At 46.1% G+C, this 26,500-nt stretch overlaps 7 protein-coding genes across 9 annotated transcripts in view; 1 reads left to right on the forward strand and 6 right to left on the reverse strand.

Annotated features, from left to right (window-relative positions):
- The window catches only part of Dhc36C (Dynein heavy chain at 36C), a 32,933-nt gene extending 17,286 nt beyond the window's left edge, over positions 1 to 15,647 (forward strand). For both annotated transcript variants that reach the window (XM_017251692.3, XM_070277498.1), the window contains exons 21-24: positions 284 to 1,660; positions 2,083 to 2,332; positions 14,838 to 14,989; positions 15,055 to 15,647. In XM_017251692.3, the coding sequence (XP_017107181.2) occupies positions 284 to 1,660; positions 2,083 to 2,332; positions 14,838 to 14,989; positions 15,055 to 15,561 (2,286 nt within the window). In that variant the 3' untranslated portion in view covers positions 15,562 to 15,647. The remainder of the gene's footprint in view (positions 1 to 283; positions 1,661 to 2,082; positions 2,333 to 14,837; positions 14,990 to 15,054) is intronic.
- Positions 2,374 to 6,155, reverse strand: LOC122322200 (uncharacterized). Its single transcript, XM_043213757.2, has 3 exons — positions 5,806 to 6,155; positions 5,518 to 5,752; positions 2,374 to 5,469 (listed from the first exon to the last, which is right to left on the reverse strand). Exons 1-3 carry the CDS (start codon positions 6,053 to 6,055, stop codon positions 2,487 to 2,489), a joined length of 3,468 nt encoding a protein of 1,155 aa, XP_043069692.1. The 5' UTR covers positions 6,056 to 6,155; the 3' UTR covers positions 2,374 to 2,486.
- Positions 7,525 to 10,769, reverse strand: LOC138925778 (cilia- and flagella-associated protein 91-like). Of its 2 annotated transcripts, none has more exons than XM_070277175.1 (3): positions 10,446 to 10,769; positions 10,192 to 10,393; positions 7,525 to 10,137 (listed from the first exon to the last, which is right to left on the reverse strand). In XM_070277175.1, exons 1-3 carry the CDS (start codon positions 10,633 to 10,635, stop codon positions 7,560 to 7,562), a joined length of 2,970 nt encoding a protein of 989 aa, XP_070133276.1. In that variant the 5' UTR covers positions 10,636 to 10,769; the 3' UTR covers positions 7,525 to 7,559. The 2 variants fall into 2 exon arrangements, with proteins under 2 accessions (XP_070133276.1, XP_070133277.1); XM_070277176.1 differs by having other exon boundaries at positions 10,192 to 10,406; positions 10,446 to 10,582.
- On the reverse strand, positions 10,835 to 14,725 carry LOC108132199 (uncharacterized). The gene is made up of 3 exons (XM_043213756.2): positions 14,420 to 14,725; positions 14,130 to 14,367; positions 10,835 to 14,075 (listed from the first exon to the last, which is right to left on the reverse strand). The coding sequence occupies exons 1-3, from the start codon at positions 14,589 to 14,591 to the stop codon at positions 10,919 to 10,921; spliced, it is 3,567 nt and encodes a 1,188-aa protein (XP_043069691.2). The 5' UTR covers positions 14,592 to 14,725; the 3' UTR covers positions 10,835 to 10,918.
- Positions 15,648 to 15,837: 190 nt separating the features above from the next.
- LOC108132249 (uncharacterized) lies at positions 15,838 to 19,258 on the reverse strand. The gene is made up of 3 exons (XM_017251579.3): positions 18,906 to 19,258; positions 18,610 to 18,847; positions 15,838 to 18,558 (listed from the first exon to the last, which is right to left on the reverse strand). Exons 1-3 carry the CDS (start codon positions 19,171 to 19,173, stop codon positions 15,981 to 15,983), a joined length of 3,084 nt encoding a protein of 1,027 aa, XP_017107068.2. The 5' UTR covers positions 19,174 to 19,258; the 3' UTR covers positions 15,838 to 15,980.
- A 194-nt stretch (positions 19,259 to 19,452) lies between these two features.
- Positions 19,453 to 22,376, reverse strand: LOC108132247 (cilia- and flagella-associated protein 91-like). The gene is made up of 3 exons (XM_017251575.3): positions 22,018 to 22,376; positions 21,724 to 21,961; positions 19,453 to 21,672 (listed from the first exon to the last, which is right to left on the reverse strand). Exons 1-3 carry the CDS (start codon positions 22,283 to 22,285, stop codon positions 19,578 to 19,580), a joined length of 2,601 nt encoding a protein of 866 aa, XP_017107064.2. The 5' UTR covers positions 22,286 to 22,376; the 3' UTR covers positions 19,453 to 19,577.
- A 173-nt stretch (positions 22,377 to 22,549) lies between these two features.
- On the reverse strand, positions 22,550 to 25,384 carry LOC108132258 (cilia- and flagella-associated protein 91). Its single transcript, XM_043213789.2, has 3 exons — positions 25,062 to 25,384; positions 24,782 to 25,007; positions 22,550 to 24,727 (listed from the first exon to the last, which is right to left on the reverse strand). Exons 1-3 carry the CDS (start codon positions 25,249 to 25,251, stop codon positions 22,663 to 22,665), a joined length of 2,481 nt encoding a protein of 826 aa, XP_043069724.2. The 5' UTR covers positions 25,252 to 25,384; the 3' UTR covers positions 22,550 to 22,662.
- Between the last annotated feature and the right edge of the window lie 1,116 nt (positions 25,385 to 26,500).

Raw genomic sequence — 26,500 nt, forward strand, 5'->3', positions numbered from 1 at the left:
CGACCTGACCTTTGATCCCTTGCTTTTAATTTGCTTGCGCAAAAAAAACGACTATCAGAGAAGCAGCCTTGCTTTGATTTCTTTGGATAACCCTTCCATACAGCCCATTTAATGCCCGAGTGAGCCTCTGAACCCTGACCCTCAGGACCCCAATCACATCGCAACACACATTTTACACTTTACAACATTCTTATGGAGTCTTCTTTCCTAAAACTAACTTTAAATCTGGGTAATACCCTCCATATTCTTCGAGTGTAATGAAATTTTCTTACTTTCTGAACAGGATAAGCTGCTGTTTTCGCTCATATTGAACATCAACATGATGAAGCACGAAAACAGGATTGACAATGCCGAATGGATGTTCCTTTTGACAGGTGGCATTGGCCTGGAGAATCCCCACAAAAACCCCACAACCTGGCTGGGTGTCCAGAACTGGGATGAGCTCTGTCGCCTTACCAATTTGCCCAACTTTAGTGGCATTCGGGAGAACTTTACCGACAATCCGGGCATATTTAAATTGTTTTTTGATTCTAAAATGCCACAGGATTTCAAGGAAGTCCCGCCCGCCTGGGAAAAGCGTCTAACTGTATTCCAGAAACTACTGCTTCTTCGGGTCTTCCGGCCGGATAAGCTGGTGCCGGCTGTGCTCAATTTCGTGTCTGGAGAAATGGGCCAGCGGTTTGTGGATCCGCCGCAATTCGATCTTGCAGCTTCTTTTGGTGACTCGCACTGCTGTGTTCCGTTGATATTCGTCTTGACCCCCGGCTCGGATCCCACGGCTACGCTTTTGAAGTTTGCCGAGGACCAGGGCTTCGGCACCAATCGTTTGTTCTCGTTGTCCTTGGGCCAGGGACAGGGACCCATTGCCATGAAGATGATAGACGAAGGCGTCAAAATGGGCAACTGGGTGGTGTTGCAGAACTGCCATTTGGCGGCTAGTTTCATGCCCTCCCTGGAGAAGATTTGTGAGAACCTGCTGCCGGATTCCACGCATCCGGACTTCAGGCTGTGGCTCACCTCCTACCCGGCGGAGCACTTCCCGGTGGTGGTGCTTCAGAACGGCATCAAAATGACCAACGAACCACCCAAGGGCCTGCGCTCCAACATCATGCGCTCGATGATCAGTGATCCGATCAGCGACCCGGAGTGGTATGAGTCCTGCACCCAGCCGAGGATCTTCAAGCAATTGATCTACTCGCTGTGCTTCTTCCACGCCGTCATCCAGGAGCGGCGGTACTTTGGGCCAATCGGCTGGAACATTCCCTATGAGTTCAACGAAACGGATCTCAGGATATCCCTGATGCAGTTGCGGATGTTCCTCAACCAATACGAGACCGTCAACTACGATGCTCTGCGGTACTTGACAGGTGAGTGCAACTACGGAGGACGTGTCACTGATGACTGGGATCGCCGCACGCTGAGGACCATTCTGGACAGATACTACTGCCCCGAGATCATTGATCTGGAGAAGCCGCACTTCCTCGACGACAGTGGCTTGTACTACATCCCGGTGTTCAAGGAGGTGGACTTGTATTTGAATTACACCCGTGAGTTGCCGCAAATCTCGTCGCCGGCCATCTTTGGATTCCATGCCAATGCAGACATAATGAGGGACCAGAAGGAGACGGATATGTTGCTCTCGCACACTTTACTAACTCAGGTGAGTACCGGGTAGTAGTTGTTCAATGTTAGTTGTAATTGCGGATTTTAATGGAAGATTTAAGCCTCGGTAGCCTTCAATCACACTATACTATTTTTTACACTTTTTTCTTGCCTCAAAAAAGGATCGCTGGGTAAGACTCATTTAAAATACTTTTAAAAAATGCATTGCAATTTACACTCTTTTTAAAATTCCCAAAAAGGACCTCTATGAGCGACGCGTAAGTAGAGATACATTTATTTCGAGACATTGAACATTGCTTATAGCTTCTTCTCATTCATTGACATGCTACGCTTCAGAAACTGGTGAAAAAACAAAGGGTTTATGTAGAAACGATTAGTACACGCTTCCCCGAGAACCTATCCCTACCCACTTATCCCACTTGTCCCCCCTTCCTCGCCATGTACCAAATCCCCCTGCAGGACACCAGCTCGGGCGGCGACGACAGCGGCAGTTCCAAGGCCCTCACACCCGAGGAGGTCGTCACCAATGTGGCCACCGACATCCTACAGAAGCTGCCCAAGCTGTTCGACCGAGACGCCGCCTTGCTCAAGTATCCGACCTTGTACCATCAGAGTATGAACACCGTGCTGGTCCAGGAGATGGTGCGATTCAACGTGCTTCTGAATACCATTCGAACAAGTCTGATTACGCTCAGGAAGGGTATCAAAGGTGAGTAGTCGGATTAAACAGAACATTGTATTTTTATGCTAATATATTTAATGTATTATTCTCTCAGCATTTATTGGGAATGCATGGTCGATTTTAAACAATGACTAGTAAGGGGAATTGTCTAAAATAGAATCAGTAACCGAATTCTGGGCGACTATTCGCTTACATTTTTTGGTTCCGAGTTCAGATTTGAGCCACTTTTTGCGATCAGTGTCTTTCTTTCGTGTTGTAGAATCTCCAACTCGTCGTCACTGATCTGCTCGGTCACCGGGGCATTCAGGCTTTGGAATATGGAATTCGTTTGACCAGACTGAGGCTCTTCGTTGTCCAGATCTATGAAAGACATTTGGTGCATGCTCTTGCTCAGACTGCGACTGCGCCTTTCCCCAGATACATGCGAGACTACCGAATGGCGGCCGTCGGCGTCTACAGGATCTATCACCGAGAATGTCTTCCTAGGTCCTTCCCACTTAGTCGAGGGCCCCCTTGTTTCAGTGCCCGTTTTTATTTCCACATCCACACTTTCAGTTGCTGTTTTTATTTCCACATCTACATTTTCGGTTCCTGTTTTTATTTCCACATCAACATTTTCAGTTCCTGTTTTTATTTCCACTTCCACGCTTTCAGTGCCAGTTTCAGGTAACTTTATGACCGATCGGGTTGGCTGGATCTGGTTGGTTGTAGGTTTTTTTTTCCGATTCTTGATTTGACGCTTCTCAATCGTTTCCCGAGCGTCGTGATCAATGAAATTTTGAACAAACGTGTTACTAAGATATACCGACGACTCCTCCGTAGGTTCAGGCAGCGGCTCGGACACATCGATTTTTTTCTCCTCTACAACGTCGTCGACAGCGAAATCTTCAATGATTCCTTCAACTTCAAACACAGTAGAATCTACATCGATTTCCCTGGTATTCCTTCTACTATGGCCCTTAAAAGTTTCCAAGTGTTCTTCGTCGGGGAGATCCATAGTGCTTGTTATGCTGCAAACCTCGCTCAAACATGGTTGTAAATTCCTAATGGGGCTGATCTTTTCTGATTTTATAAAAATGTCCACTTCCAAGTCGGGGTCCGATTCCTCGTAAGCGTCCAAGTTGCCTAAAGCCATGGTAATTTTATCCAATTTCATTTTCTTGATCAGTGTTAAGAGCTGTGCTTTCTTCAATTCTGTATCCGATAAGGAGGGCATATTTATAAATTCAGATAGATCAATGGCATCCTTCTTTCGAATATCATCACCATATTCAATTTTGTTATGAGATTGAGCTTCGCGCAGTAGGGTTATGTCATTTGGTCTCACAGGTGCGGGGTTCTCATAGCGGTATTCTATTTCGGCGAACAAGTCATCGAGGAAACTGTCGAAGATGGTGAAGGCAAATCGTTCATTTTCCTCCTTCCAACGGCGTCCCGGAACGGCCTGTCGTATGAGCTTCCTGATGATGGCCCTGGCCTCGTACCAGGATGGCTTATGGGGAATACCGTCCTCGCTGTCCGAGGAGAAGAGGTACAGATCGTTGTCGATCAGGCGGTCAACCAAGTCGCTCGTCAGCGTTGTGCCAATATCGAAGGGATCTAGTTCCTCCCAAACACCCGGAAAGATCACATCCTCCAAAATGTGCTGGACGATCAGGGAGCTTTCGTGGCGGCGTTGCGCTGCATCCAAATCGGGACTTACCATGTCCTTGAGCATCATTCGCAGAGGAACGAAGGTGAGCGGATTCTGGATTAACTTGAAGCTCTCGAGCCATCGCTCGATGTCGGCGTCGATTTGTTTCGCCATATGAGTCACCGAAATGATAGACTGGTTTTCGGTCTCGTAAATGACATCTGTGTCCAGAATAGTATCGATGTACTCTGTAGCGACTTCGTTATTGGCCGAGTTGATCTCTTGGAACAGTTCTTCGTACAGGAACCTAAGGTCGTTCTCCTTCTGCCTCAGTCCGCCTTCCGCTGCCTCACGCCGCCAGCGCTCCTTCTGAGCCATCATACAGAAAAAGTGGAGCTTCCTCTGTTCTAGGAGGCGGGACATTTCGTCCGACAGGAACTGCATCACCCAGCCTATGTAGGTGCCTTCGAAAGAGTTCAGTATGTCCTCCAAATCATTTTTATATCTGTCCCTTTTCATTGATTCAACTTTGCCCTCAGGCATCACCGTGTATCCCTTAGAACTCCACTCGAATACGGTCTTTCTATTTCTATCCGATCTCACCGATTCCATTCCGGGTCCGGGTTTGTCGTAGAGTCCGCCAAAGTAGGAGAAGTCAAAGACAGAGCCGTCCTGGCGCACAAATGGTTTCCGCCGTTTTATGAGGCACTTTGGTTCTTCTTTGTTTTCGTTTGTTTGAGTTCTAAGTGTCCTGAGGTCCTCAAAGAGATTCTGCAGATTTTCCTCATTGCAGAAGTTTTGCTCGTACTCCCTGATGGGTTCCTTTGGCTTGGACCAGTCCTTGAGTTTTCTGAACGGACATATCAGATTGCTCATTTTGACCTGGGCATCTAGTTCGTCGATTCTCCTGTCGAAAGCCTTCCGTTTAGTTTTCGACACGAAGCTTCGACGGGCTGGATCGACTCCGTGTCGCAAGAGCGGTGCATAGAACTCAGAGCACATGGATCCAAGGGACTCCAAGGGGGATTGCTTCTCCCACTTTCGGGGGATTTTGGAAAGGGTCATCTCCAAGCGGCGCATTCCCCTGTTGTACTGGATTTCGTTTTTCTGTAAGGCGGCCTGGCGGCGCTTCTCGATCTCCTCGCAGGCTTTCTCAATCCGCGACTTGGAGGCGGAGTGCATTTGCTTCTCCCGTTTGTCGAACATCTTGATCACAATCTCCAGGCGCATCATCTGGCACTCCTGGATGTACTCCTCGCGCTGGATCCACTGCTCCCACTCGAAAGCTTCTAGAAGGGGCTTGTACTGGGACTTAATGGCATTTTCCTTGGCATCTTTCCGAAGGATATTCAAATTGGTCTTGAGGACTTCTTTGAACTTCCAGCGCTGCCTGGCACGATCCAGGATCTCGACCTCCCTTAGACCCGGGGGCCCCTCCCCAGGGAGCACTGAAGGTAAAGAAAACAGTTCTAAGGTTTGCTTCTTGTCTAGAACATCTGGCAGGTATGCCAAGGTCTGTGCCGAGGATTCCCTAAAATAAAAGTTGTGAATACACACGCTTTCAATAATCCCATCTTACCTATAGAGTGTCTGGGTCCTTTGATCCTTGAATGGTCGGTTGTCCAGTATTTTTGATGTATTGCATTTTGATGTTGGCCTTACTTCTTCTATAACTGGTGCTGCCATCTTCACCTCCTGCGTGGTTAAAATAGTGTTCCTTTTCATTAAAAATCGGATTCCTGGTGCTTTTAGTTGACATTGACTGTCGGTTTGTGCCAGTTTTCCGACACTTCGTTCCGCCGGATTGTTGGCCCCTTAAAAGAAGTGGTTTGGAATATCCTGTCAAACTTTTTATCCACCAACTTACCCCCGACCATTCTTATGATGGGCGCAGTGGTGGTCAGACATGACGACAGGCTCTGGGCAGTCGGCTTCGCGTATTTTTTGGACAGGTTGCAGTCTACCCTATGCCTACTAGGTGTGGTTTGTTTCGGCATCTCCTTCCCTTTTCTTGGGGAAGAAATGGGAGTTGGCGGTTTTTCAGGTGCAAGTGCTCTTTCCTCCAAAAGGAACCTCATTATATTTTCCCTCATCAATGTTCGTTTTCTTTCTGACATTGTATCCAATGCTTCTTTCCAATGTGTAATTATTGTACGTATATTTTTGTTTAATTAGTGCTGGGTCTTAAGTGTTTCATGTGCGTATTGTTTTTAATGACTTGGGTCTTTAAAAGGGCTACTTGGATGCCTTAATACATTTCCTCTTTTTATCGGCACATCGATAGGAATATCTTGTTTGAATTCTATAGTATCTAGTTATACCCTTGCATTATAATTTTGTCCAAAAGTGTGCAACGCAGTGAAGGAGACATCTCCGACCCTATAAAGTATATATATTCTTGATCAGGATCACCTCCTGGGTTGATATGAGCATGTCCGTCTGTCCGTCTGTCTGTTTCTATGCGAACTAGTCTCTCAGTTTTAAAGCTATCGACTTAAAACTTTGCACACACCCTTCTTTCTTTTGCACGCAGTATATAAGTCGGAACGACCGGGATCGGTCGACTATATCCTATAGCTGCCATATAACTGATTGATCGGAAAGGGTATAACTTTGGTGTTTTCAGAGTTAGAGAGTTCAAATTTAACATGAAAGTTATTTTTGGCAAAACATTACGACTTGCTAAGTTTCATAAGGATCGGCGAACTATATCTTATAGCTGCCATATAACTGAACGATCGGAAATTTCGTGTTTTTGAAGATAGAAAGCTTAAGGGGCCCATCCACAGGCGAGCATGTTCGTCAACATGCTCGCCTACTTGAATTTCATTTTCCCCACTAACTAGAGCCAAAATTCGTGCGAACATCATTTATCGATCAATTTTTTCGAACATCATCGGCACTCTAATTGCACTTATGGCAATAAGTATTTGCCATAAATAATATTGCAAAATAATATTGCACTTTTTATTCATTTTTCTCTACCAAAACGTTTTTTCAAACTGACGTTCGTGCCAACATTGCCATCCATTGGCGAGCATGTTGTTGCAAACGTTGTCAAAATAGAACGATTTCAATTCCATTCGAACATTTTGACAAACACAAAATTTGACAACGAACACTACCATCCACAGGAAAAAGTTCGTCGAGCACAACATGTTCGCCGAACATGTTCGCCTGTGGATGGGCCCCTTTAGTACAGATTCTATTTTTGGTCACTTAATCCGACCTACCAAATTTTATAACGACCGGCTGACTATATCTTGTAGCTGCCATATAACTGAACGATCGGAAATGGTTTTTGGTAGAATTACAAACTTTGGTACTTTAGAAGATAGAAGTTTGGGACTTTTTTTAGATTTTATATTATAATACATTGGGTTATAGTATCGTATTCTCATAAGGATCGGCAAACGATGTCCGATGCTTGCGATATATATCCGGTTTTAACTGCAAGGGTATATCAACTTCGGCTCCGCCCGAAGTTAGCTTTCCTTTCTTGTTTTTAATTAAAAATATGAAGTCCTTTTTGAACCCTGAAAGTTTAAATTATTATTACTTTATTAGTTAGTATTTTAATTCTCATGTTATTTTTATTAAATGGCTATTACAGAAGTTCTATTATATTTGGTCGTCACGACGCGTTCGAGTAGATGTGGTATTTGGAATTTGTATTTCACTTGCGCTCGTTGACACTCCTGCCGTTTTGCTAGTGGGATCTGAATCAGATCCTCTCCATTCTTCATAATATGACTTGCTATTTGAATCCAATGATACATGGACCTTTTGTAGGTCGTCCGAATAGGGGGTCCTTATGAACGACCTTGTACTTTTGGAGTGCTTTAAACTTTGTGTACCCTGTGAATGTTTAGTTTCGCCGGTAAGGCTATCCTCGTCGGATTGCCGTGCCGAAAAGTCCGTTCCTGATTCAATCGTCCCTGATGACAGGTACTCGGACTCCTCGTATGCCTCTTTATAATTTTCTTTTTCTACTTTTATTTTACTACCTTTAAGTAAATTTAAGCTGATTTCGTCAGGAATGTCCATGGAACTTAATACGCTGAATATGTCATTGAGAACATTTTCCGATTGTCTCGCCTCGACGGGATTTATTACCTGGGACTTAAGATATGTGTCAAAGATGAAGGACAATTCGTCTCCAGCATAATTGTCCTGATTCTCCAGTTTTCTCGTGACTGTGTCCCATTTAATTTTCTGTATCAAATTCAAAATGTGCATTCGTATAAAATCTGTATCCGGCAGGGAGACTGCAGTGTCTAAGGTCTGGGCGAAGATACCTTCCTTCAGTCTAATGTCGTCCGCTGGAGTAATGAAGCTTTGAGACTTGGTGACATGCAGATCTACCAAGGTGGGGGGCCCAGGATTCTCCATGTTTGATATGATTTTGTCAATAACATCATCGAAAAGATCTCTGCAGTTTTCAAACACAATCCGTTCGACTTCTCCTTTCCAGTGCTGCTCCGGAACTGCGCTTCGGATAAGTTTCCTAATTATGGCCCTGGACTCACACCAGGATTCCTGTTGAGGAATGTCATCTTCACTGTCGGTGGAGAAGAGGTACAAATCGTTGTCGATCAGGCGGTCAATCAGATCGCTCGTCAACGTGGTTCCAATATCGAAAGGACCTAGTTCCTCCCAAATTCTCGGAAAGAGCACATCCTCCACTACGAACTCTACGATCTGGGTGATTTCTTTTTCTCTTAGTAGAGCTTCCGGGTCGGGTAGAATCATGTCCATGCAATTCTTCCTCAAAGGACCGTAAGTGAGGGGATTCTGGATCTCCTTGAAGCTTTCCAGCCACTTTTCTATGTCCGCGTCGATTTGTTTCGCCACATCAATTATTACCTCGGTGGCTTCTTGTTGAGCACAATGGTCGACATCTGTTTTAAGAAGGTGTTCTACGTAGTTGTCAGAAACGTTGCCTTGGGCCCATGTGCAGTGCTGGAACAGTTCCTCGTAGACGAGTCGCATGTGGTTTTCCTTTTGGCGTAAGCCGCTCTCCATGGCCTCGCGTCGCCAGCGCTCCTTTTGGGCCATCATGCAATAAAAGTGGAGCTTTTGCTGCTCCTTGAGGCGGGATAGTTCGTCCGACAAAAACTGCATTATATAGCCAATGTAGGTGCCTTCGAAAGAGTTCAGTATGTCCTCAAATTGGTGACGCACAGTTTCTTTCCTTAACTTTTCCATTTCCTGCTTGGACTGAGAATGGAATCCTTGACTGCGGGGATTTAGGGGCACTTTGGTCTTTCTGTGGATTGGAAAACTATCATCGTCTTCGTACAGGCCCGTAAAACGGGTTAGGTTAAAAATGGAGCCTACGGTCCTGACTTTTGGATCAGCTTTTGGACGCTTTACCAGACATCTTGGTTCCGCTTTTTGCTGAGGTTCTGCGGTTCTTAGCTTTTTTAGGCTCTCGTATAGGTTCTGCAGATTCTTGTCATTGCAGAAGTTTTGCTCGTACTCCTGAAGGGGTTCCTTGGGTTTGGACCACTTCGACAGGGTCGCGAAGGGACATTTCACATTCTTCAAGTTGACCTTCTTTTCCAGTTCGTCGATTCTCATGTCGAAAGCCTTGCGTTTGGTTTTCGGCAAGTAGCTTCGACGGGCTGGATCGACGCCGTGTCTCAAAAGTGGCGCGTAGAACTCGGAGCACGGGCTACCCAGTGCCTGCAGGGGGCTCTCCTTCCGCCACTTGGTCTTCTTGGCGTTTAATTTGCGCAGCTCCCTATTGAATTGACGTTCATTCTTGCCCAAACTGGCTTGGCGACGCCTCTCGATTTCCTCGCAGGCTTTCTCAATCCGCGACATGGAGGCGGAGTGCATTTTCTTCTCCCGCTTGTTGAACATCTTGATCACAATCTCCAGGCGCATCATTTGGCACTCCTGGATGTACTCTTCTCGCTGGATCCATTGCTCCCACTCCAATGCCTCCAGAATGGGCTGGTATTGTAGCTCTATGGTTTTTTTCCTCACATCTCTGAAAAATGTTTTAATATTTTGGTTGAGGGAATTTTTGAAGGCCCATCGCTTTTTCGAACGTTCCAGGACCTCGACTTCGAAGAGCCCCGGAGGCGTGTCTCCGGGAAGCACAGTTGGCAAGGAGAACAGTTCCAATTCTTGTACATCCAACTTATCAAGAACTTCTGGCAGGTATGGCAGGGTTTGTGCCGAGGACTCCCTAAAATGGGAAATTATTGGAGAATGTGTGCATCCTCTGTTAATTGGAACTTACCTATAAAGTGTTTGTGTTTGTTGGTTTGAAGAGCGAATAGGCTTGGCCTTCGGTTCTATTTCCAAGGTTTCCATCTTTACTTCGTGGGTAGACATTGTGGTATTTTTCTTTGCCATGAAGAGGATTCCTGGAGCTTTAAATTGGCATTCGCTGTCAGTTCGAGGTAGATTTCCGACACTGCGTTTGGCTGGATCGTTGGCTCCTAGAAAGAGAACCTGATTTGAAGTAAGATCCCTCTTTTCTTTTAAACCTACCTCCTTCGATTCTTAAATTTGGGCATGTAGTTATCAAACATGAGGTGAGGCCCTGGCCCTGTTCTGTCAGGACGTTATTCTGCGGGCAGTTGGACGATATTTTCTTTAGTGTTTTCCTTTGTGGATTCCGTTCTTTCGCATTAAACCTAAGAACCTTTCCCTTAACAAGATTATTTTTTGGTCTCTGCATTTTTTGTTGAACAGTAATCTCCAGCAACTATTTTTTTTTTAATTTTTATAAATAATTAATTATTGTTTTTGTGTAATTAGTTTTTAAGTGTGTTTTTGTGGATATTAGAGTTTGAGTAATGACTAAACTTTTGGTGAAATTTCCTTCCCTTTTTCAATGGCTACTTTGATGGAATTATTTGTCATGTTCCCATAGACTAGTCACTAGTGTTATATGCTTATCAAAATTTATTGTTTCTTGTGTAAGATGTTTTGATTACAATACGATTGTGATATTTATTTAATTACTTCTTAAGTCGTGAAGTTGTGCCTCTGTGTTCGTAAACTACTGTAGAGTGGTCGGATGGTTCTGCTGATAATGGTCTTGGGCTTTCAGCTACGAAAGGTCGGTCTCCGTCATCTACAGGTGGTGCAGAAGTGGGCAAATCATCAGAATCGCTAGGACCTGGACGCCGCTCCGAGTTGAAAGCAAGACTGAAGGTAGAGTCTTTTCCGGCCTCCTTGATGTCCGAGTCGTTCATGTGCATCACTAAGATATCTTCCTGTTGTTCTTCATCGTTTTCCCTTTCACCAATTGGCTCTATTACGTGTATTTGGTTCTGATGCAGCATGCTCGTATCCTCTTCACCAACTGACTGCATCACATGTGTTTGGATCTCATGCAGTACGCTTGTATCTTCTTCGCCGATTGGCTCCATCATGTGTGCTTGGTTCTCATGCAGCACACTCGTATCATCTTGGATTTTATCTCCTAAGATTTGGTTTATTAAGTCGAACGCAATGTTTTCGTAGCTCCGACGTTCAGACTCCTCCGCCTTCAGTTCCGTCTCCAATTCTTGAATAAGAGTTTTCCCTTTTTCTGATAGATTATTTTCGGATCTAAAGTCCATTTGCTTTTCATTTGTTCGATCCTCTTCTGATCTGGATGTGAGTGTCTCCTTTTTTCCAGAATGATCCTCCGCTAGTCCAATTACCTTTATATTTTTTTCTCTTTTATGATCTTCAATCTCTAACACTTCCCTAACTCTTTTGTCTGTTCGACTGGCTAATGATTCTCCCGAAAGTTGGTTTTTCAACATTCGGTTTTCAAACGATGCGGGTGTGTGTTTCGGTTTTTCCGAGTCGAGTGAAGCTTGATTCTTTACTGCATCGGGATCCATTTCGGCGTTCTTTAGTGCACCGGGATCCATTTCGGCCATTGTGGGGAGCATCACCCTGTAGCCTCTGCCCTTGAGTGCCTCCAACTGGTATTCTTCGGGTACGTCAAGAGTGCTTTTTACGCTAAATATATCATTGTTTGCTTGGTATATATTGACTGCTGGTGTGATTACCTCGGTTCTCAAGAGTGTGTCGAAATCAAAGGACTTATCATCGGTCACATATTGGTCCAAGTTTTCCAATTCCCGTGTGATCTTGTCCCCCTTCCGTTTCTTAACAATGTTCAGTACATTAGACTGAATGAATTTGGAATATGTCAGTGTGCTGACGTTCCCTATCGACTGCACATCTTCGTTTTCCTTTGCTCTTATGTCGTCTGAAGAGCGAATCACACCGTGCGACATAAACGGACGCAGTTCAATTAATGGTTTGGTCGAAAATGAAAGCTCCATGTTGTTCAGGATCTCAAAGAAAAGGTTGTCGACGAGGCTATTGTAGATTTCGTAAACTATCCGTTCGTTTTGCTCCTTCCAGCGTCTCCCTGGCACTGCCTGTCGGATGAGCTTCCTAACTATGGCCTCGGCCTCGTACCAGGATGGCTTCTGTGGAGTCTCACTCTCGCTGTCCGTGGAGAAAAGGTAGAGGTCATTGTCGATCAGCCGGTCAATAAGGTCGCTCGTCAACGTGAAGGCAATATCGAAGTGGTCTAGTTCATTCCACATTTTCGGAAATAGCACATCCTCCATTACATGTTTTACAACTATGACGCTTTCATTGTGACGCAGAACTGCGTCCACGTCCGGACACACCATGTCCTTGAGCATCATTCGCAGGGGAACGAAGGTCAGGGGATTCTGGATCAACTTGAAGCTTTCCAGCCACCTCTCGATGTCGCTGTCGATCTGTCTGGCCAGGTGCGATGTCGTTTCGGCGGCAACTCCTTGAGCGTTGTTCTGCATGTCGGTAGTAAGTATACTTCTAATGTAATCGTGCGAAATCTGTTGGTTGACAGTGCTGGTTTTCTGGAACATTTCCTCGTACAGCCGCCGCATGTCGTTCTCCCTCTGCCTGATTCCTGCCTCGGCCGCCTCGCGCCGCCAGCGCTCCTTTTGGGCCAAAACCGACAGTACATGCAACCTCCGCTGTTCTGAGAGTCGGGTCATTTCCTCCGACAGGAACTGCATGTACCAGCCTATGTAGGTGCCCTCGAAGGAGTTCAGTATGTCCTCTATAGCATGTCGCACACTCTCCGCCACAAGAAAATCTGGCTCAGTGCAGAAATCATCATTCAATGGTGGTCTCAAATACCAGTCAGTAGGCGGTTTCGGCGGATCTTCCTTGACCGATAAAGCGCGATCGTCCTTCTCATGGGTTTGATAGAGGTTCGATAGAGTGGTCAGTCTCGTAAGCGAGTCCTCTAAGTGTACATAGGGCTTCACTCGCTTTCGCAGGCATTTCGGCGCCTCCTTGTCTTTGGTGGACTGGGTTCTTAGAGTTTTTAGGGTGTCGAACAACTTCTGCAGATTTTTCTCGTTGCAGAAGTTTTGCTCGTACTCCGTCATATGCTCCTTGGGCTTGGACCACTTTTTAAGGGTTCTGAAGGGACATTTCAGACTATTCATGTTCACCTTCTTTTCCAGTTCGTCGATTCTCATGTCGAAAGCCTTGCGATCAGTTTTCGGCACAAAGCTTCGACGAGCTGGATCAACTCCGTGTCTCATAAGTGGCGCATAGAACTCGGAGCACGGGCTACTCAGAGACTCCACCGGGTTCTGTCTTTGCCACTTACGTGGTTTCTTGGACAATGAGATCTCCAAGCGGTGCATTCCCCGATTGTACTCCCTCTCGTTCTTTTGCAAGGCGGCTTGGCGACGCTTCTCGATCTCCTCACAGGCTTTCTCAATCCGGGTCTTGGAGGCGGAGTGCATCTCCTTCTCCCGCTTGTCAAACATTTTGATCACAATCTCCAGACGCATCATCTGGCACTCCTGGATATATTCCTCCCGCTCGATCCACTGCTCCCACTCGAAGGCTTCTAATAGGGGCTTGTACTGCGACTTTATGGCCTTTTCCCTGGCGTCCTTGAGAAGGACTCTCAAATTGGCCTTGAGGGCGTCTCTGAAGGTCCAGCGCTTTCTGGAGCGCTCCAGGACCTCCGCCTCGTAGAGCCCTGGAGGCTTGTCGCCCGGCAGCACGGATGGCAATGAAAACAGCTCGAAAGGTTTCACATTTTCCTTGTCGAGAACTTCTGGAAGGTAGGCCAGGGTCTGTGCCGAGGACTCTCTGGAAGCAAATGGTTGAAGCAAGTCATTCCCTTAAGAATTTCTGTTCACTTACCTATAAAGCGTTTGAGTTCTTTGGTTCCTGAAAGGATTTTTATCCTCAAACTTTGGAAAGAAGTCACATTTGTTATTCAATTTGCTTGTTAAGGTTACTGAAGGAGATATTGTAACCTCACGGGTTGTGACTTTGGGCTGTTTCTCAGATAGAAATTGCATTCCTGGGGCTTTAAGTTGGCATTCGCTGTCGGTCCGGGGTAGTTTTCCTGTCCGTCGCTTAGATGGATCGTTGGTTCCTAAAAACCCAATATATTACCATTTTTGGAACAATAAGATTAGTAAACCTACCGCCAGACATTCTCAGTTGTGGGACAGAGGTAGTCAGACATGATGTTAGTATCTGTCCTAGGTCTTTTTTTCCTCCTGGTTTGGTGAGTGTGACTCGCAGAGCCCTTTCTTTTTGCCGTTCTTGTCTTGCCTTCTCAAGAACATTCTTTGTTTTCTTCTCAGTGGACGGCATTATACAATTAAATTGATAAACTACTCTTTTTTTGGGTTTTTCAATGAACGAAAAGAAAAAAGAAACGAAAATGTGTCTTTGGGTAGTTGTGTGGTTGTGTTTTCTTCAAACTTGTTTAATGTCTAATTAAATTTAAGAAAGAACGGGCTACTAAGTTAACTTTGAGCGAATACCATGTTACATTTTTTAATGGGCATCCCTATTTTAAATTCATTATTTCCGATTAAACAATTCAATATCCAACAGGCTTGGTCGTCATGTCTGCCGCCGTGGAAGCTGTCTACAAGTCCGTCTTGATAGCCAAAATACCGGCAATGTGGGCTGGAAAATCCTATCCAAGTCTGAAGCCTCTGGGTAGCTATGTTACAGATTTTCTGCGACGTCTTGAGTTCCTGCAGGTAAGTGATATACATATTTCCCCTTTGATCGATTGAAGTACTCACTCATTTGCCTATTTGAACAGAACTGGTTTGATCATGGAGCTCCCTCGACGTTCTGGCTGTCCGGCTTCTTCTTCACCCAGGCCTTTTTGACGGGCGCCCAGCAGAACTACGCCCGAAAATACGTGATATCTATCGATTTGCTAGCTTTCGACTACGACGTTCTTTCGCTGGAAGAGACCCAAATCCAGGGCCTGAAAGCTCCCGATGACGGTGTCTTTGTGTACGGGATATACCTGGAGGGCGCCCGATGGGATCGCGTTGGCAAGTATCTGGCCGAATCGCGGCCCAGGGAGCTGTTTGATACGATGCCTCTGATTTGGTTGAAGCCGCTTAAACGGGTTGATCTGCCCGATCGGCACAACTACCTTTGTCCCTTGTACAAAACGGCAGAGCGGCGGGGAGTCCTGTCCACCACAGGACACAGTACTAACTTTGTGGTGGCCATGTTGCTGCTTTGCAATCCCAGTACCCCGACCTCCCATTGGATCATTCGGGGTACGGCACTGCTCTGCCAGCTGAGCTTCTAAGAGTTTTTGGTTTGTTCGGCTTGAAAATGTATATTTCTTAAATATTATGTGGTGGCTAAAATAAACGTGAAGTCTGAGCAACATGAAAAATATTAAAATAATTGCCAGACATTATTTCCATTCAGATTTAGGCCAGCATGCATGTGGCCTATGGAGCTTTAAAACACCAGCATCCTTGGGGCCGATTTTAAAGGTATTTGGAAAACAAACCCTTTTTACCAAATTTTTATTTTATCAACCAGGGACTAACAGGAGACTTGTATAAGTAAACAAGTTAAATGTATTACAGCAACCTGTGAGTATCTTTTTATTTGCCATACTGCGTGAGTCTGAATCGAAACTGTGCCAAACGATGCTTATGAAAGTAACGAATTGAACCGTTACCTATCAAATTTAAAAAAAGTGGTATGGATTTTAAACTAGGATTTAAAACTGAAGAGCTGTGAATCTTTAGTTGAATAGGTATAGTGAGAGTCTCTTGCCTCAGATTCCTCTTCGTCTTCCAAGGATTCCAAGGAATCTCCGGGGGCTTGAGCCTGAATTTCGTCCTCAAAAACAACTTCTTGATCCGTTGCCTCTTTTCTGAAAGAAGATCTCTCTGATCTTCTAGAAGATCTTCTGGAAGATGATCTTCTGGAAGATAATCTTCTGGAAGATCTCCTGGAAACGTCGCCCTCAGTGTTCAGATCAGGGGGCTTAGTCCCTTCAGCCTCCTCCACTGCGTCAAGCGTAATGGATCTATTCCGAGGCGTCTTTCCAAAGTAGGCATGCGAATGATGAGAACGCAGCATGGAGAGATGTTCGCCTTTTTCGGGAATATCTGTGACACTAGTCACGCTGAATATGTCAGAGTCTGATGGCAACACCCCTGGCGTAATTGGAGTGTAATACTCAGCCTTGACGAAGTTGTCGTTGTGGGATGCGTCTGAAACAACTATACCCAGATCGTCACTTTTCAGTTCCTTGGTTATTTTGTGCTCATGGAACTTCTTAAAGAGATTCAATAACTGAGCGTGGAGAGTCAAGGAGTTTCTCATAGAAACTGGTGCGGTACCGACTGAAATGGCGTCCATATCTGACTTCGGACATCTTGATTTCCTGGTCATCTCCTCGGGAAAACGGAAGAAGTCGTCACTCGAGCGCAACGACATCAGCTCGTCGGAGTTTAATGGGCGCACGTTCTCGGCCTTGGCGATGATTTCGTCGAAAATATCGTCAAACAGGTCCCTATATGTTGCCTCAACAATCACCTCGTTGTCCTCCTTCCACCTCTTGCCAGGAACCGCATACCGTACGAGCTTCCGCATTATGGCATGGACCTCAACCCATGATGATGGGTGGTGGGTTTCGCTCTCGCTGTCCGAGGAGAAGAGGTACAAGTCGTTGTCGATCAGCCGATCGATGAGGTCGCTGGTCAATGTGGTGGCTATATCGAAAGGCTCTAGCACGCTCCAGACTTTGTCAAAGATTACGTCCTCAACTATGTACTGAGAGATCAGAGTTTTCTCATGGTGTTGGAGAGCCGCGTCCATGTTCGGGGATACCATGTCGCGGAGCATAAGCCTCAAAGGGACAAAAGTAAGGGGATTCTGGACGACCTTGAAGCTTTCCATCCAGCGTTCGATCTCCTCGTCTATTTTCAAGGCATCTTCGGTTATTTTCTGTTCAGCTAGGTTATCAACGATGTTTCTCACATCCGTTGATAGAATCTTGTCGATGTACTCATTGGAGACGTCCTGGTGGAGGGAGTTGCAGTTCTGGAACAACTCCTCGTACAGCATTCGTAAGTCGTTCTCCTTCTGCCGGACGCCAGCTTCCTGGGCTTCACGGCGCCAGCGTTCCTTCTGAGCCAGGATGGTGAACAAGTGTAGCTTACGTTGCTCCTTAAGCCGTACCATTTCTTCAGCCAGGAACTGCATAATCCAACCGATATAAGTTCCTTCGTAGGTCCTAATAAGGCTCTCAAAGTCCTCCTGGCCCTTTTCCTCTTTTTTTGCTTTAGGCAGCGGAGGCTGCTCTTTCTTTGCTTGACGTTTCTGCTGTATTTGTGTAGGGGTATGCCTGGACTTTCTGCTGTCCCATTGGCTTTGAGGGAAACTGAAGCTTGGATATGAATCATCACTACTGTCGAATTCTGCAGCATCTTTATGGATTCGTGTCTTGAGGCACTGGGGCGCATCCTTAACCAAGTCTTGTTGGGTTCTCAAAGTTTTTAAGGACTCGTAAAGCTTTTGGAGGTTGTCGTCGTTGCAGAAGTTTTGCTCATACTCCCTGGCGTATTCCTTGGGCTTCGACCACTCCTTAAGCTTGCTGAAGGGACACTGTATATTTTTCATGTTGACCTTCTTCTCTAGATCGTCGATCCTCATGTCGAATGCCTTGTGTCCGGTGGTGGGGGCGAAATTGCGGCGAGCCGGGTCCACCCCATGCCGTATCATAGGTCCGTAGAACTCAGAGCAGGGAGATCCCAGGGCGGTTAGAGTGTCCTGCTTCTCCCACTTTCGGGAGGTCTTGGCCAGTTGCATGGTTATGCGCCTCATCCCGCGCTGGTACTCGATCTCGTTCTTGTGCAGTCCCGCCTGACGGCGCTTCTCTATACGCTCACAGGCCTGCTCAATACGGACATTGGACGAGGCGTGCATCTCCTTCTCCCGCTTGTCAAACATTTTGATCACGATCTCCAGCCGCATCATCTGGCACTCCTGAATATACTCCTCTCGCTCGATCCACTGCTCCCATTCGAAGGCCTGTAGGATTGGTTTGTACTTGGTTTTAATCTCCAACTCCCTGGCCTCGTTGAAGAGTTTTTGAAAGTTTTGTTTCAGAGAATCTCGGAAGAGCCACCGACGACGCGATCGCTCCAGGATCTCCACCTCGTGAAGGCCTGGAGGCTTGTCTCCCGGCAGCAACTGAGACAGGGAGAAAAGCTCAAGTTTTTGAATCTTCTCAGACTTTTCTATCTCCGGCAAATAGGCCAAGGTCTGTGCAGACGACTCCCTTTAAAGCGGATATGAGATTTAAGACTATTAGGGTATTGAACGGTCTTACCTATATAGCGTTTGTGTGGTCTGATCCTTGAAAGGACTGTTGTCGTAGAACTTTGGAAAGAAGTCGCATTTGTTCTTCAGCTCCTTGCGAATCGGTTTTGGAGGAACTAACTTGAGAACTTGGGACGCACAGTTTTCATTTCGTTCCTTGAGAAAGTTTATTCCCGGCGACTTGAACCGACATTCGCTGTCTGTTCGTGGAAGTTTTCCAACATCGCGCTCCCCAGGATTGTTGGCACCTAAAATTGGAGAAATTATGTTACTTTTAAATTGGGCTTTATTCCATGCTGCACCCACCGCCGCATATTCTTGTATCCGAGGACTTGGTGATCAGGCATGAGGTAAGACCCAGTCCAATCTGCATTTCCGTTTCCTTGACCTTAGGTAATGATTCGACGCCAGAGGATCTCTGTTTCTTCGCCTGGGTGAATGTGACACGTTTCTTTTGCCTGGAGTCATCCTCCTTCCTTGGCGAAATCAAGCCAGTGGGCTTTAACTCACGATGTTCCTGGAGGAACTGAAGTATCCGATCTTTCCGCGACTGTTTGTCCTTTATCGGAGGCATTTTAAGTCGAAGTTGTTTAGTGTTTATATGAATTGGTTGCTTTTGCGTATGACTTATGAGGTGATGTTTTCCCCAGTCGGTAGACAAGCAGTCTACTAGGTTAACCTGTTCGAAACAGCTTTGATGGGTGAGTAAGAAAAATATTGGGTTAGTCAGTCAGTAAACAGTTTGCGCAATGTCCTGGCAACCGAGCCGCTGTCAAGGGGTTGGCTGAGTTTCGTGGGCTAATCGATTTTTGCCTGGCCTGGGGTTCACATTCCACCATAAAGAAACTCATTTTTTGGCGCATAGTTTTATTTTTTTTTGCTTCATATTATACAAGACATTATTACAAGACATACTATTGCTAGCAAAATTCAAAACCCTTTAACGATTTACCAAGCGACAACTTTGTCCTTTGTTTGTTAATTAATTTGACACCCCGAACTCATTTCTTCAGATATTCCCTCTTTTCTCAGATCAACAACACTTAATAGATGTTTATCAACGTAAAACTGGTCACTATCCACAATATCAAGCTCGGTTTTATCATAGGTGTCCTTAGTATGACCAACCAAGAGATCAAATCCCGCGACGCTTTTTCTTAGTGGTCCGGTGGGATCTCGAGGAAGTTTAATAGGCAACTTTTCTTCAACCTTTGACTCAACTGTGTCATTCTGGACACAGGGAACCCCAGCGACGGGCTCCTGTTCTAGAATCAATTCACCGATGATGTTGTCCAACATATCGTCGTATATACTGTAAATAATCCGCTCATTTTCTTCTTTCCAGCGCTTTCCGGGTACCGACTGGCGTATCACCTTCCGAATAATGGCATGGGCCTCGTACCAAGACGGCTTGTGGTCGGTATCGCTCTCGCTGTCCGTAGAGAAGAGGTAAAGGTCGTTGTCGATGAGGCGATCGATGAGGTCGCGGCTTAAGGTGGTGGCTATGTCGAAGGGCTCCACCACCTTCCACACTCTGTTAAAAATCACGTCCTCTACTATATACTGGGAGATCAGAATCTTTTCATGGTGTTGGAGGGTGGCATCCACGTTCGGGGATACCATGTCGCGGAGCATAAGTCTCAAAGGAACGTAAGTAAGCGGATTTTGGACAAGCTTGAAGCTCTCCAGCCAGCGGTTCAACTCTTCGTCTATTTTCCGGCCTTCTTCAGAAATTTTCTGCTCAGCTAAGTTCCCCACGATGTTATTCACATCCGTCGTCAAAATGTTTTCGATGTACCCTTTAGAGAGCTCCTGGTGGATGCAGTTGCACTTCTGAAACAATTCCTCGTACAGCATTCGTAAGTCGTTCTCCTTCTGCCGGACGCCAGCCTCCTGGGCTTCGCGGCGCCAGCGTTCCTTCTGAGCCACAATGGAGAAGAGGTGGAGCTTACGCTGCTCCTTGAGTCGGTCCATTTCATCATCCAGGAACTGCATAATCCAACCGATGTAATTGCCTTCGTATGTTTTGATGACGTTTTCGAACTCCTCCAGGTTCATATTCCCAAACTTTCCATCGGGCTTCTTTGGTGGCTCGGGCTCTCTTCGTATCTTCTTCTGTATCTGTGTCGGGGTATGTCTGGACTTTCTGCTGTCCCATTGGCTTGGAGGCAAACTGAAGCTTGGATATGAATCATCACTACTGTCGAATTCTACGGCATCTCTATGGATTCGGGTCTTGAGGCACTGGGGCGCATCCTTAACCAAGTCTTGTTGGGTTCTCAGGGTCTTCAAGGACTCGTAAAGCTTTTGGAGATGGTCGTCGTTGCAGAAGTTCTTTTCATACTCCCTGGCGTATTCCTTGGGCTTCGACCACTCCTTAAGCTTGCTGAAGGGACACTGTATATTTTTCATGTTGACCTTCTTCTCTAGATCGTCGATCCTCATGTCGAACGCCTTGTGTCCGGTGGTGGGGGCGAAATTTCGGCGAGCCGGGTCCACCCCATGCCGTATCATAGGTCCGTAGAACTCAGAGCAGGGAGATCCCAGGGCGGTTAGAGTGTCCTGCTTCTCCCACTTTCGGGAGGTCTTGGCCAGTTGCATGGTTATGCGCCTCATCCCGCGCTGGTACTCGATCTCGTTCTTGTGCAGTCCCGCCTGACGGCGCTTCTCTATACGCTCACAGGCCTGCTCAATACGGACATTGGACGAGGCGTGCATCTCCTTCTCCCGCTTGTCAAACATTTTGATCACGATCTCCAGCCGCATCATCTGGCACTCCTGAATATACTCCTCTCGCTCGATCCACTGCTCCCATTCGAAGGCCTGTAGGATTGGTTTGTACTTGGTTTTAATCTCCAACTCCCTGGCCTCGTTGAAGAGTTTTTGAAAGTTTTGTTTCAGAGAATCTCGGAAGAGCCACCGACGGCGCGATCGCTCCAGGATCTCCACCTCGTGAAGGCCTGGAGGCTTGTCTCCCGGCAGCAACTGGGACAGGGAAAAAAGCTCAAGTTTTTGACTCTTCTCAGACTTTTCTATCTCCGGCAAATAGGCCAAGGTCTGTGCAGACGACTCCCTTTAAAGCGGATATGAGATTTAAGACTATTAGGGTATTGAACGGTCTTACCTATATAGCGTTTGTGTGGTCTGATCCTTGAAAGGACTGTTGTCGTAGAACTTTGGAAAGAAGTCGCATTTGTTCTTCAGCTCCTTGCGAATCGGTTTTGGAGGAACTAACTTGAGAACTTGGGAAGCACAGTTTTCATTTCGTTCCTTGAGAAAGTTCATTCCTGGGGACTTGAACCGACATTCGCTGTCTGTTCGTGGAAGTTTTCCAACATCGCGCTCCCCAGGATTGTTGGCGCCTGAAATTGGGATAATATTGTTACTTAAATTAGGCTTTATTCCATGCTGCACCCACCGCCGCATATTCTTGTATCCGAGGACTTGGTGATCAGGCATGAAGTAAGACCCAGTCCAATCTGAATTTCCGTTTCCTTGACCTTAGGTAATGATTTGCCGCCAGAGGATCTCTGTTTCTTCGTCTGGGTGAATGTGACACGTTTCTTTTGCCTGGAGTCATCCTCCTTCCTTGGCGAAGTCAACCCAGTGGGCGTCAACTCACGATGTTCCTGGAGGAACTGAAGTATCCGATCTTTCCGCGATTGTTTCTCCTTTACCGGAGCCATTTTTAATAGCAAGGTGTTTATGTATACGAATTTTTTGTATGTAAGTGAGTAAGTTATAAGTGTGAGTTATTGCTTTAAATTGTTTGTATAAAGTCTACTTAGTTTCTTAAGGTGATTGTGAAAATATTGAAGCAAGAAAAAGGTGACTAAAAACCGGCTACGAGGAAATTACCCTTAATGAGACGAATATGGGTATTTGCATGATACAATTATACAAGGTATACATGCATTGAACATGCATTGAATAGTCAAACTTTCTCTTTGGTGTGTAAAAATGTATTTATTGGTCTATACAAGAGAATAAAAATATATAATGTTATAGTAAAATTCGAAATCCTTGGAGAATTGCTTCTTCACATTTTTTTGCATCTTTTCTGTTAGTTTATTTCACACATCCAGTCGTCTTGGACATCTTTTTGACTACTCAGGTTATTGTTATCTTCAGTTAGCTCCATAACCCTTAAACGTTCGCTTGCATTGTCTTGATCGTTGTCAAAACTGGATAGGTCGGAATGAACATTGAAAATACTCCTGGTGGATAAGTCAGATCTTATAGAAATCAAGTCAGTCCCTTCCTCCTCATTAATTTCCTCATACTCTTGGCACTGGATCCGTTCTTGAGTGGGTGGATAGTATTTCAAAATCAACTGAACAAAGATGTCGTCTAGCATATCGTCGTATATATCGTGAACAATCCGCTCGTTCTCCTCCTTCCAGCGCTTTCCGGGCACTGAGTAACGAATGAGTTTCCTGATAATGGCTTGGGCCTCGTACCAGGAGGGCATATGGTCGGAATCGCTCTCGCTGTCCGTGGAGAAGAGGTAGAGGTCGTTGTCGATGAGGCGGTCGATAAGGTCGCTTGTCAGGGTACTGCCTACGTCAAAGGGCTCTAGTGCCTTCCACACCCTATCGAAGATCACCTCCTCCACAATGTACTGGATCATCATTGCGTTTTCGTGCTCCACCACGGCGGCATCCAAATCCGGGCTGACCATGTCCCGGAGCATAAGCCGTAGCGGTATAAATGTTAGGGGATTCTGGATGAGCTTGAAGCTCTCCAGCCATCGCTCAATGTCCCGGTCGATCTGCAGAGCCATCTCGTTCATCGATTCCGCCGCTTCGTTGGCGGCAATTGCTGACACGTCGGTGTCGAGGATGTTCTTGATAAAGAGATCGGCCACATCGTTGTTAACTGAAATGCTCTGCTGGAACATATCCTCGTACAGCGTCCGCAAGTCGTTCTCCTTTTGTCTGTTTCCCCCTTCGATGGCCTCACGGCGCCAACGCTCTTTAAGCGAAAGGATTGCGAAGGCGTGGAGACGTCGCTGCTCCACCATCCGATTTGATTCCTCTAAGAGGAACTCCATGAGGAAGCCGATAACTTTGCCTTCGTAGGCACTAATCAAAGCTTCTAAGTCGGTGTATTGGATCTCTTGTCCTGGGTCTCTATCTACCTTTGGATCTTCCGGTTCTTTAAGTCGAGTGCTATGGAGTGGCTTCTTATCCCACGGCTTTAGAGTTCGCCTACCGATGAACTGCGGGGCTGGATCGTAGGAGACTGTTGAATCTCCGCGGTCATTAATCTTTGAAAAATCGAACTTTTCTTTTAGGCAGAGAGGCGTATCGGTGCGAGGATCCCTGAGCTTCCTCATTCTCTTTAGGAACTCGTAGAGGCTTTGCAGATGGGCCTCCGAACAGAAGTTTTGTTCGTATTCGTGGGTCGGCAGCTTCGGTTCGGCCCACTCTTTCAGCTTCTTAAAGGGGCACTTCAGCCGGTTCATGTTAACCTGCTTCTCAAGCTTATCGATCCGCATGTCGAATGCTCGACGCCCGGCTTCCGGCTCGAAGTTCCGACGGACGGGGTCCACGCCATATCGGCGGATCGGAGCGTAGAACTCGGAGCAGCGCGAACCCAGTGCGAACAGCGTGTCTGGCTTCTCCCACTTCCTGGAGGTCTTGGCAAGTTGCATGGTTATCCGTCGCATCCCGCGTTGGTACTCTATCTCGTTCTTCTGGAGGTCTGCCTGGCGGCGTTTCTCGATGCGCTCGCAGGCCTGCTCAATCCGCGTCTTGGAGGCGGCGTGCATCTCCCGCTCTCGCTTGTCGAGCATCTTGATCACGATCTCCAGTCGCAGAATCTGGCATTCCTGGAGGTACTCCTCCCGCTGTATCCACTCCGACCACTCGAATGCCTGCAGCAGGTTCTTGTACTTTTGAAATTCCAATTTCCTGGCATCCGCCTGGTGGAGTTTCATGTTGGTCCTCATAGCCTGGAGGAGAGCCCCGCGCTTGCGAGCTCGCTCGAGCACATCCACCTCGTAGAGCCCCGGAGGCCCGTCTCCTGGCAGTAAAGTGGGGAGAGTTAAGAGCTCCAACGTTTGGTCTACATCTTGTTTGGTGAAGGGCTGCGGAAGGTATGGCAGGGTTTGCGCCGAGGACTCCCTTAAAAAAAAAGCAAACGTTATATAGGTTTTCTCGAAAAAATTGATCCTCTACCTGTAAAGCGTCTGAGTTGTCTGATCTTTGTTTGGTCGAGGATCCACATATTTGGGAAAAAAGTTGCACTTGTTCTTCAGCTGCTCTCGTGGTTTATTTGGGATAACCAGCTCCAGTAAGCTTATTGCTACATTGGAGCTTCTTTTTTGAAGGAAACTCTGTCCAGGAGCGTTGAGCCGACATTCACTATCGGTGCGGGGTAGCTTTCCAGTCGGCTTGCTGGTGCCTGAAATTGGATATATTTAGCAGGGTGGAGCACAGAATCTTTGCCCAGATATACCTCCTATTAATCGTTGGTCTGTTGTTGGCGTTGAGATTACACATGACGCAGGTCCTGAATCCTTTTTTAAAGCCTGACTTTTATCATTACAATCTGAATCCTTTCTTCGGTTCTCCTCGATGAATCGCATAATCCGCTCCTTGCGCTCATCCTGCACGGAGTTGGACTTCTTTTGTTTGCGGTTCCGCATTTCAGTTATCAAGCATATTTGTCTCCAGGGATTGGTAGGTTAAATAAGGTTAAATTCTCTGGAAGAGTGTAGAACTCGGCCTGCTTGCTTTGATCCTAAGTCTTTTTTGAATATTATTTTGAGTAATGACGGCGGGCGAAAGTGTTTGCTTATTGGATATTATTTTGTCTCAATTATGATTAAAATTTCCCTTTTCCAGGCAGAGGTCTAAATCCTAATGGGCTCTACTCATCAATATCAATTTGGGGCAATGAAATGGTCAACATTCGGCCAAGAATCCCGGAGCTATCAGGGCCTTGGATGAGGCAGAAGCCTTTCTAGTTTCCACCCGACCCGCCAGGACGTTAATCATTTATTATCCGACATGTCTGTGATTATTTAGCTTTTTGTCTCGAGTCGCCCATATTTCATTTTCTTGCCGGGCTTTAAATTTTTTAAGTCACCGAAGATGCTTCAGCTTTTTCCCCGCCTTCCCTGCTGCAACTAATTTTGTGTAATAATTTATGAGCAAAGTTTATCCGGGGGTAGGAAATGCTTTTCGATAAGAAGTGTTTTTGACGATTAAGCACAACACTCGAGCAAGTTGGGAGCCGTAAATTGTTGTTTTCGAGGAGGTTGCTAGCCCGGGGGTTTTAAGCATTTGAGAGAGTCTTCGGTGGGCCATTTAATGTGGTACCAAAGCCAAGCCGAGAAGGAGATTTTTTCGGCAAAGGACCTGCTCCTGAAAACTTGACCCATTTTGACAGCTTCACAGATTGCCAACTTTTAATTGGCATCAATTTTTATCAACTCAGGAAACAACTCTTCTCGACGGTGCAATTGAGGACTCATGTTCGTGCTTAGCAGACCCATTAATTATAGCCTCAAAGCCTCAAACACTGAACACTGAAAGGCTGAAAGCCCCCCTGCACTTGCCCATTAATTACCTTTGCTAAGCATTTTCCCATTTATCAGACCGGGATTCGGTTCCTGGCGAAAAGGTTTTAGGAACGATTCCAGGAGCCTGCAGGATGCCTGCGTGACCCCATCAAAAATAATGATGCCAATTAGCCGACAGAGTTTTCGCCGAATGTTTAAACCGATTAGAGGGCCAATGCCAATATCTTTTCCACAAGAGCATAGAAACGGGAAAAGCCTTTTAAAATTATATTTTTATATTTTTACACTGGGTGGAGAGATGGGAAAAGAAAGAAAAAGAATCCTACCTTTACTTAACTATACTATGTTTTTAGTGTCTAAAAGACCTCCT

The sequence above is a fragment of the Drosophila bipectinata genome, chromosome 2L, assembly GCF_030179905.1.
Source record: "Drosophila bipectinata strain 14024-0381.07 chromosome 2L, DbipHiC1v2, whole genome shotgun sequence".
Classification (NCBI taxonomy): Eukaryota; Metazoa; Arthropoda; class Insecta; order Diptera; family Drosophilidae; genus Drosophila; species Drosophila bipectinata.

Bases quoted from the DNA above. Each gene is read 5' to 3' on its own strand.
- LOC138925778 (XM_070277175.1), bottom strand. From the start codon at position 10,635: ATGCAGAGACCAAAAAATAATCTTGTTAAGGGAAAGGTTCTTAGGTTT. The intron at 10,394-10,445 runs GTAGGTTTAAAA...TTCTCTTTCTAG, and splicing joins AAATTTAAGAATCGAAGGAG to GAGCCAACGATCCAGCCAAA. The intron at 10,138-10,191 runs GTAAGTTCCAAT...TTCCCATTTTAG, and splicing joins CAAACACAAACACTTTATAG to GGAGTCCTCGGCACAAACCC.
- LOC122322200 (XM_043213757.2), bottom strand. From the start codon at position 6,055: ATGTCAGAAAGAAAACGAACATTGATGAGGGAAAATATAATGAGGTTC. The intron at 5,753-5,805 runs GTAAGTTGGTGG...ACTTCTTTTAAG, and splicing joins CATCATAAGAATGGTCGGGG to GGGCCAACAATCCGGCGGAA. The intron at 5,470-5,517 runs GTAAGATGGGAT...CTTTTATTTTAG, and splicing joins AGGACCCAGACACTCTATAG to GGAATCCTCGGCACAGACCT.
- LOC108132199 (XM_043213756.2), bottom strand. From the start codon at position 14,591: ATGCCGTCCACTGAGAAGAAAACAAAGAATGTTCTTGAGAAGGCAAGA. The intron at 14,368-14,419 runs GTAGGTTTACTA...TTGGGTTTTTAG, and splicing joins ACAACTGAGAATGTCTGGCG to GAACCAACGATCCATCTAAG. The intron at 14,076-14,129 runs GTAAGTGAACAG...ATTTGCTTCCAG, and splicing joins AGAACTCAAACGCTTTATAG to AGAGTCCTCGGCACAGACCC.
- LOC108132247 (XM_017251575.3), bottom strand. From the start codon at position 22,285: ATGGCTCCGGTAAAGGAGAAACAATCGCGGAAAGATCGGATACTTCAG. The intron at 21,962-22,017 runs GTGGGTGCAGCA...TCCCAATTTCAG, and splicing joins GGATACAAGAATATGCGGCG to GCGCCAACAATCCTGGGGAG. The intron at 21,673-21,723 runs GTAAGACCGTTC...TCCGCTTTAAAG, and splicing joins ACCACACAAACGCTATATAG to GGAGTCGTCTGCACAGACCT.
- LOC108132258 (XM_043213789.2), bottom strand. From the start codon at position 25,251: ATGCGGAACCGCAAACAAAAGAAGTCCAACTCCGTGCAGGATGAGCGC. The intron at 25,008-25,061 runs GTATATCTGGGC...ATCCAATTTCAG, and splicing joins AGACCAACGATTAATAGGAG to GCACCAGCAAGCCGACTGGA. The intron at 24,728-24,781 runs GTAGAGGATCAA...TTTTTTTTTAAG, and splicing joins ACAACTCAGACGCTTTACAG to GGAGTCCTCGGCGCAAACCC.
- LOC108132249 (XM_017251579.3), bottom strand. From the start codon at position 19,173: ATGCCTCCGATAAAGGACAAACAGTCGCGGAAAGATCGGATACTTCAG. The intron at 18,848-18,905 runs GTGGGTGCAGCA...CTCCAATTTTAG, and splicing joins GGATACAAGAATATGCGGCG to GTGCCAACAATCCTGGGGAG. The intron at 18,559-18,609 runs GTAAGACCGTTC...TCCGCTTTAAAG, and splicing joins ACCACACAAACGCTATATAG to GGAGTCGTCTGCACAGACCT.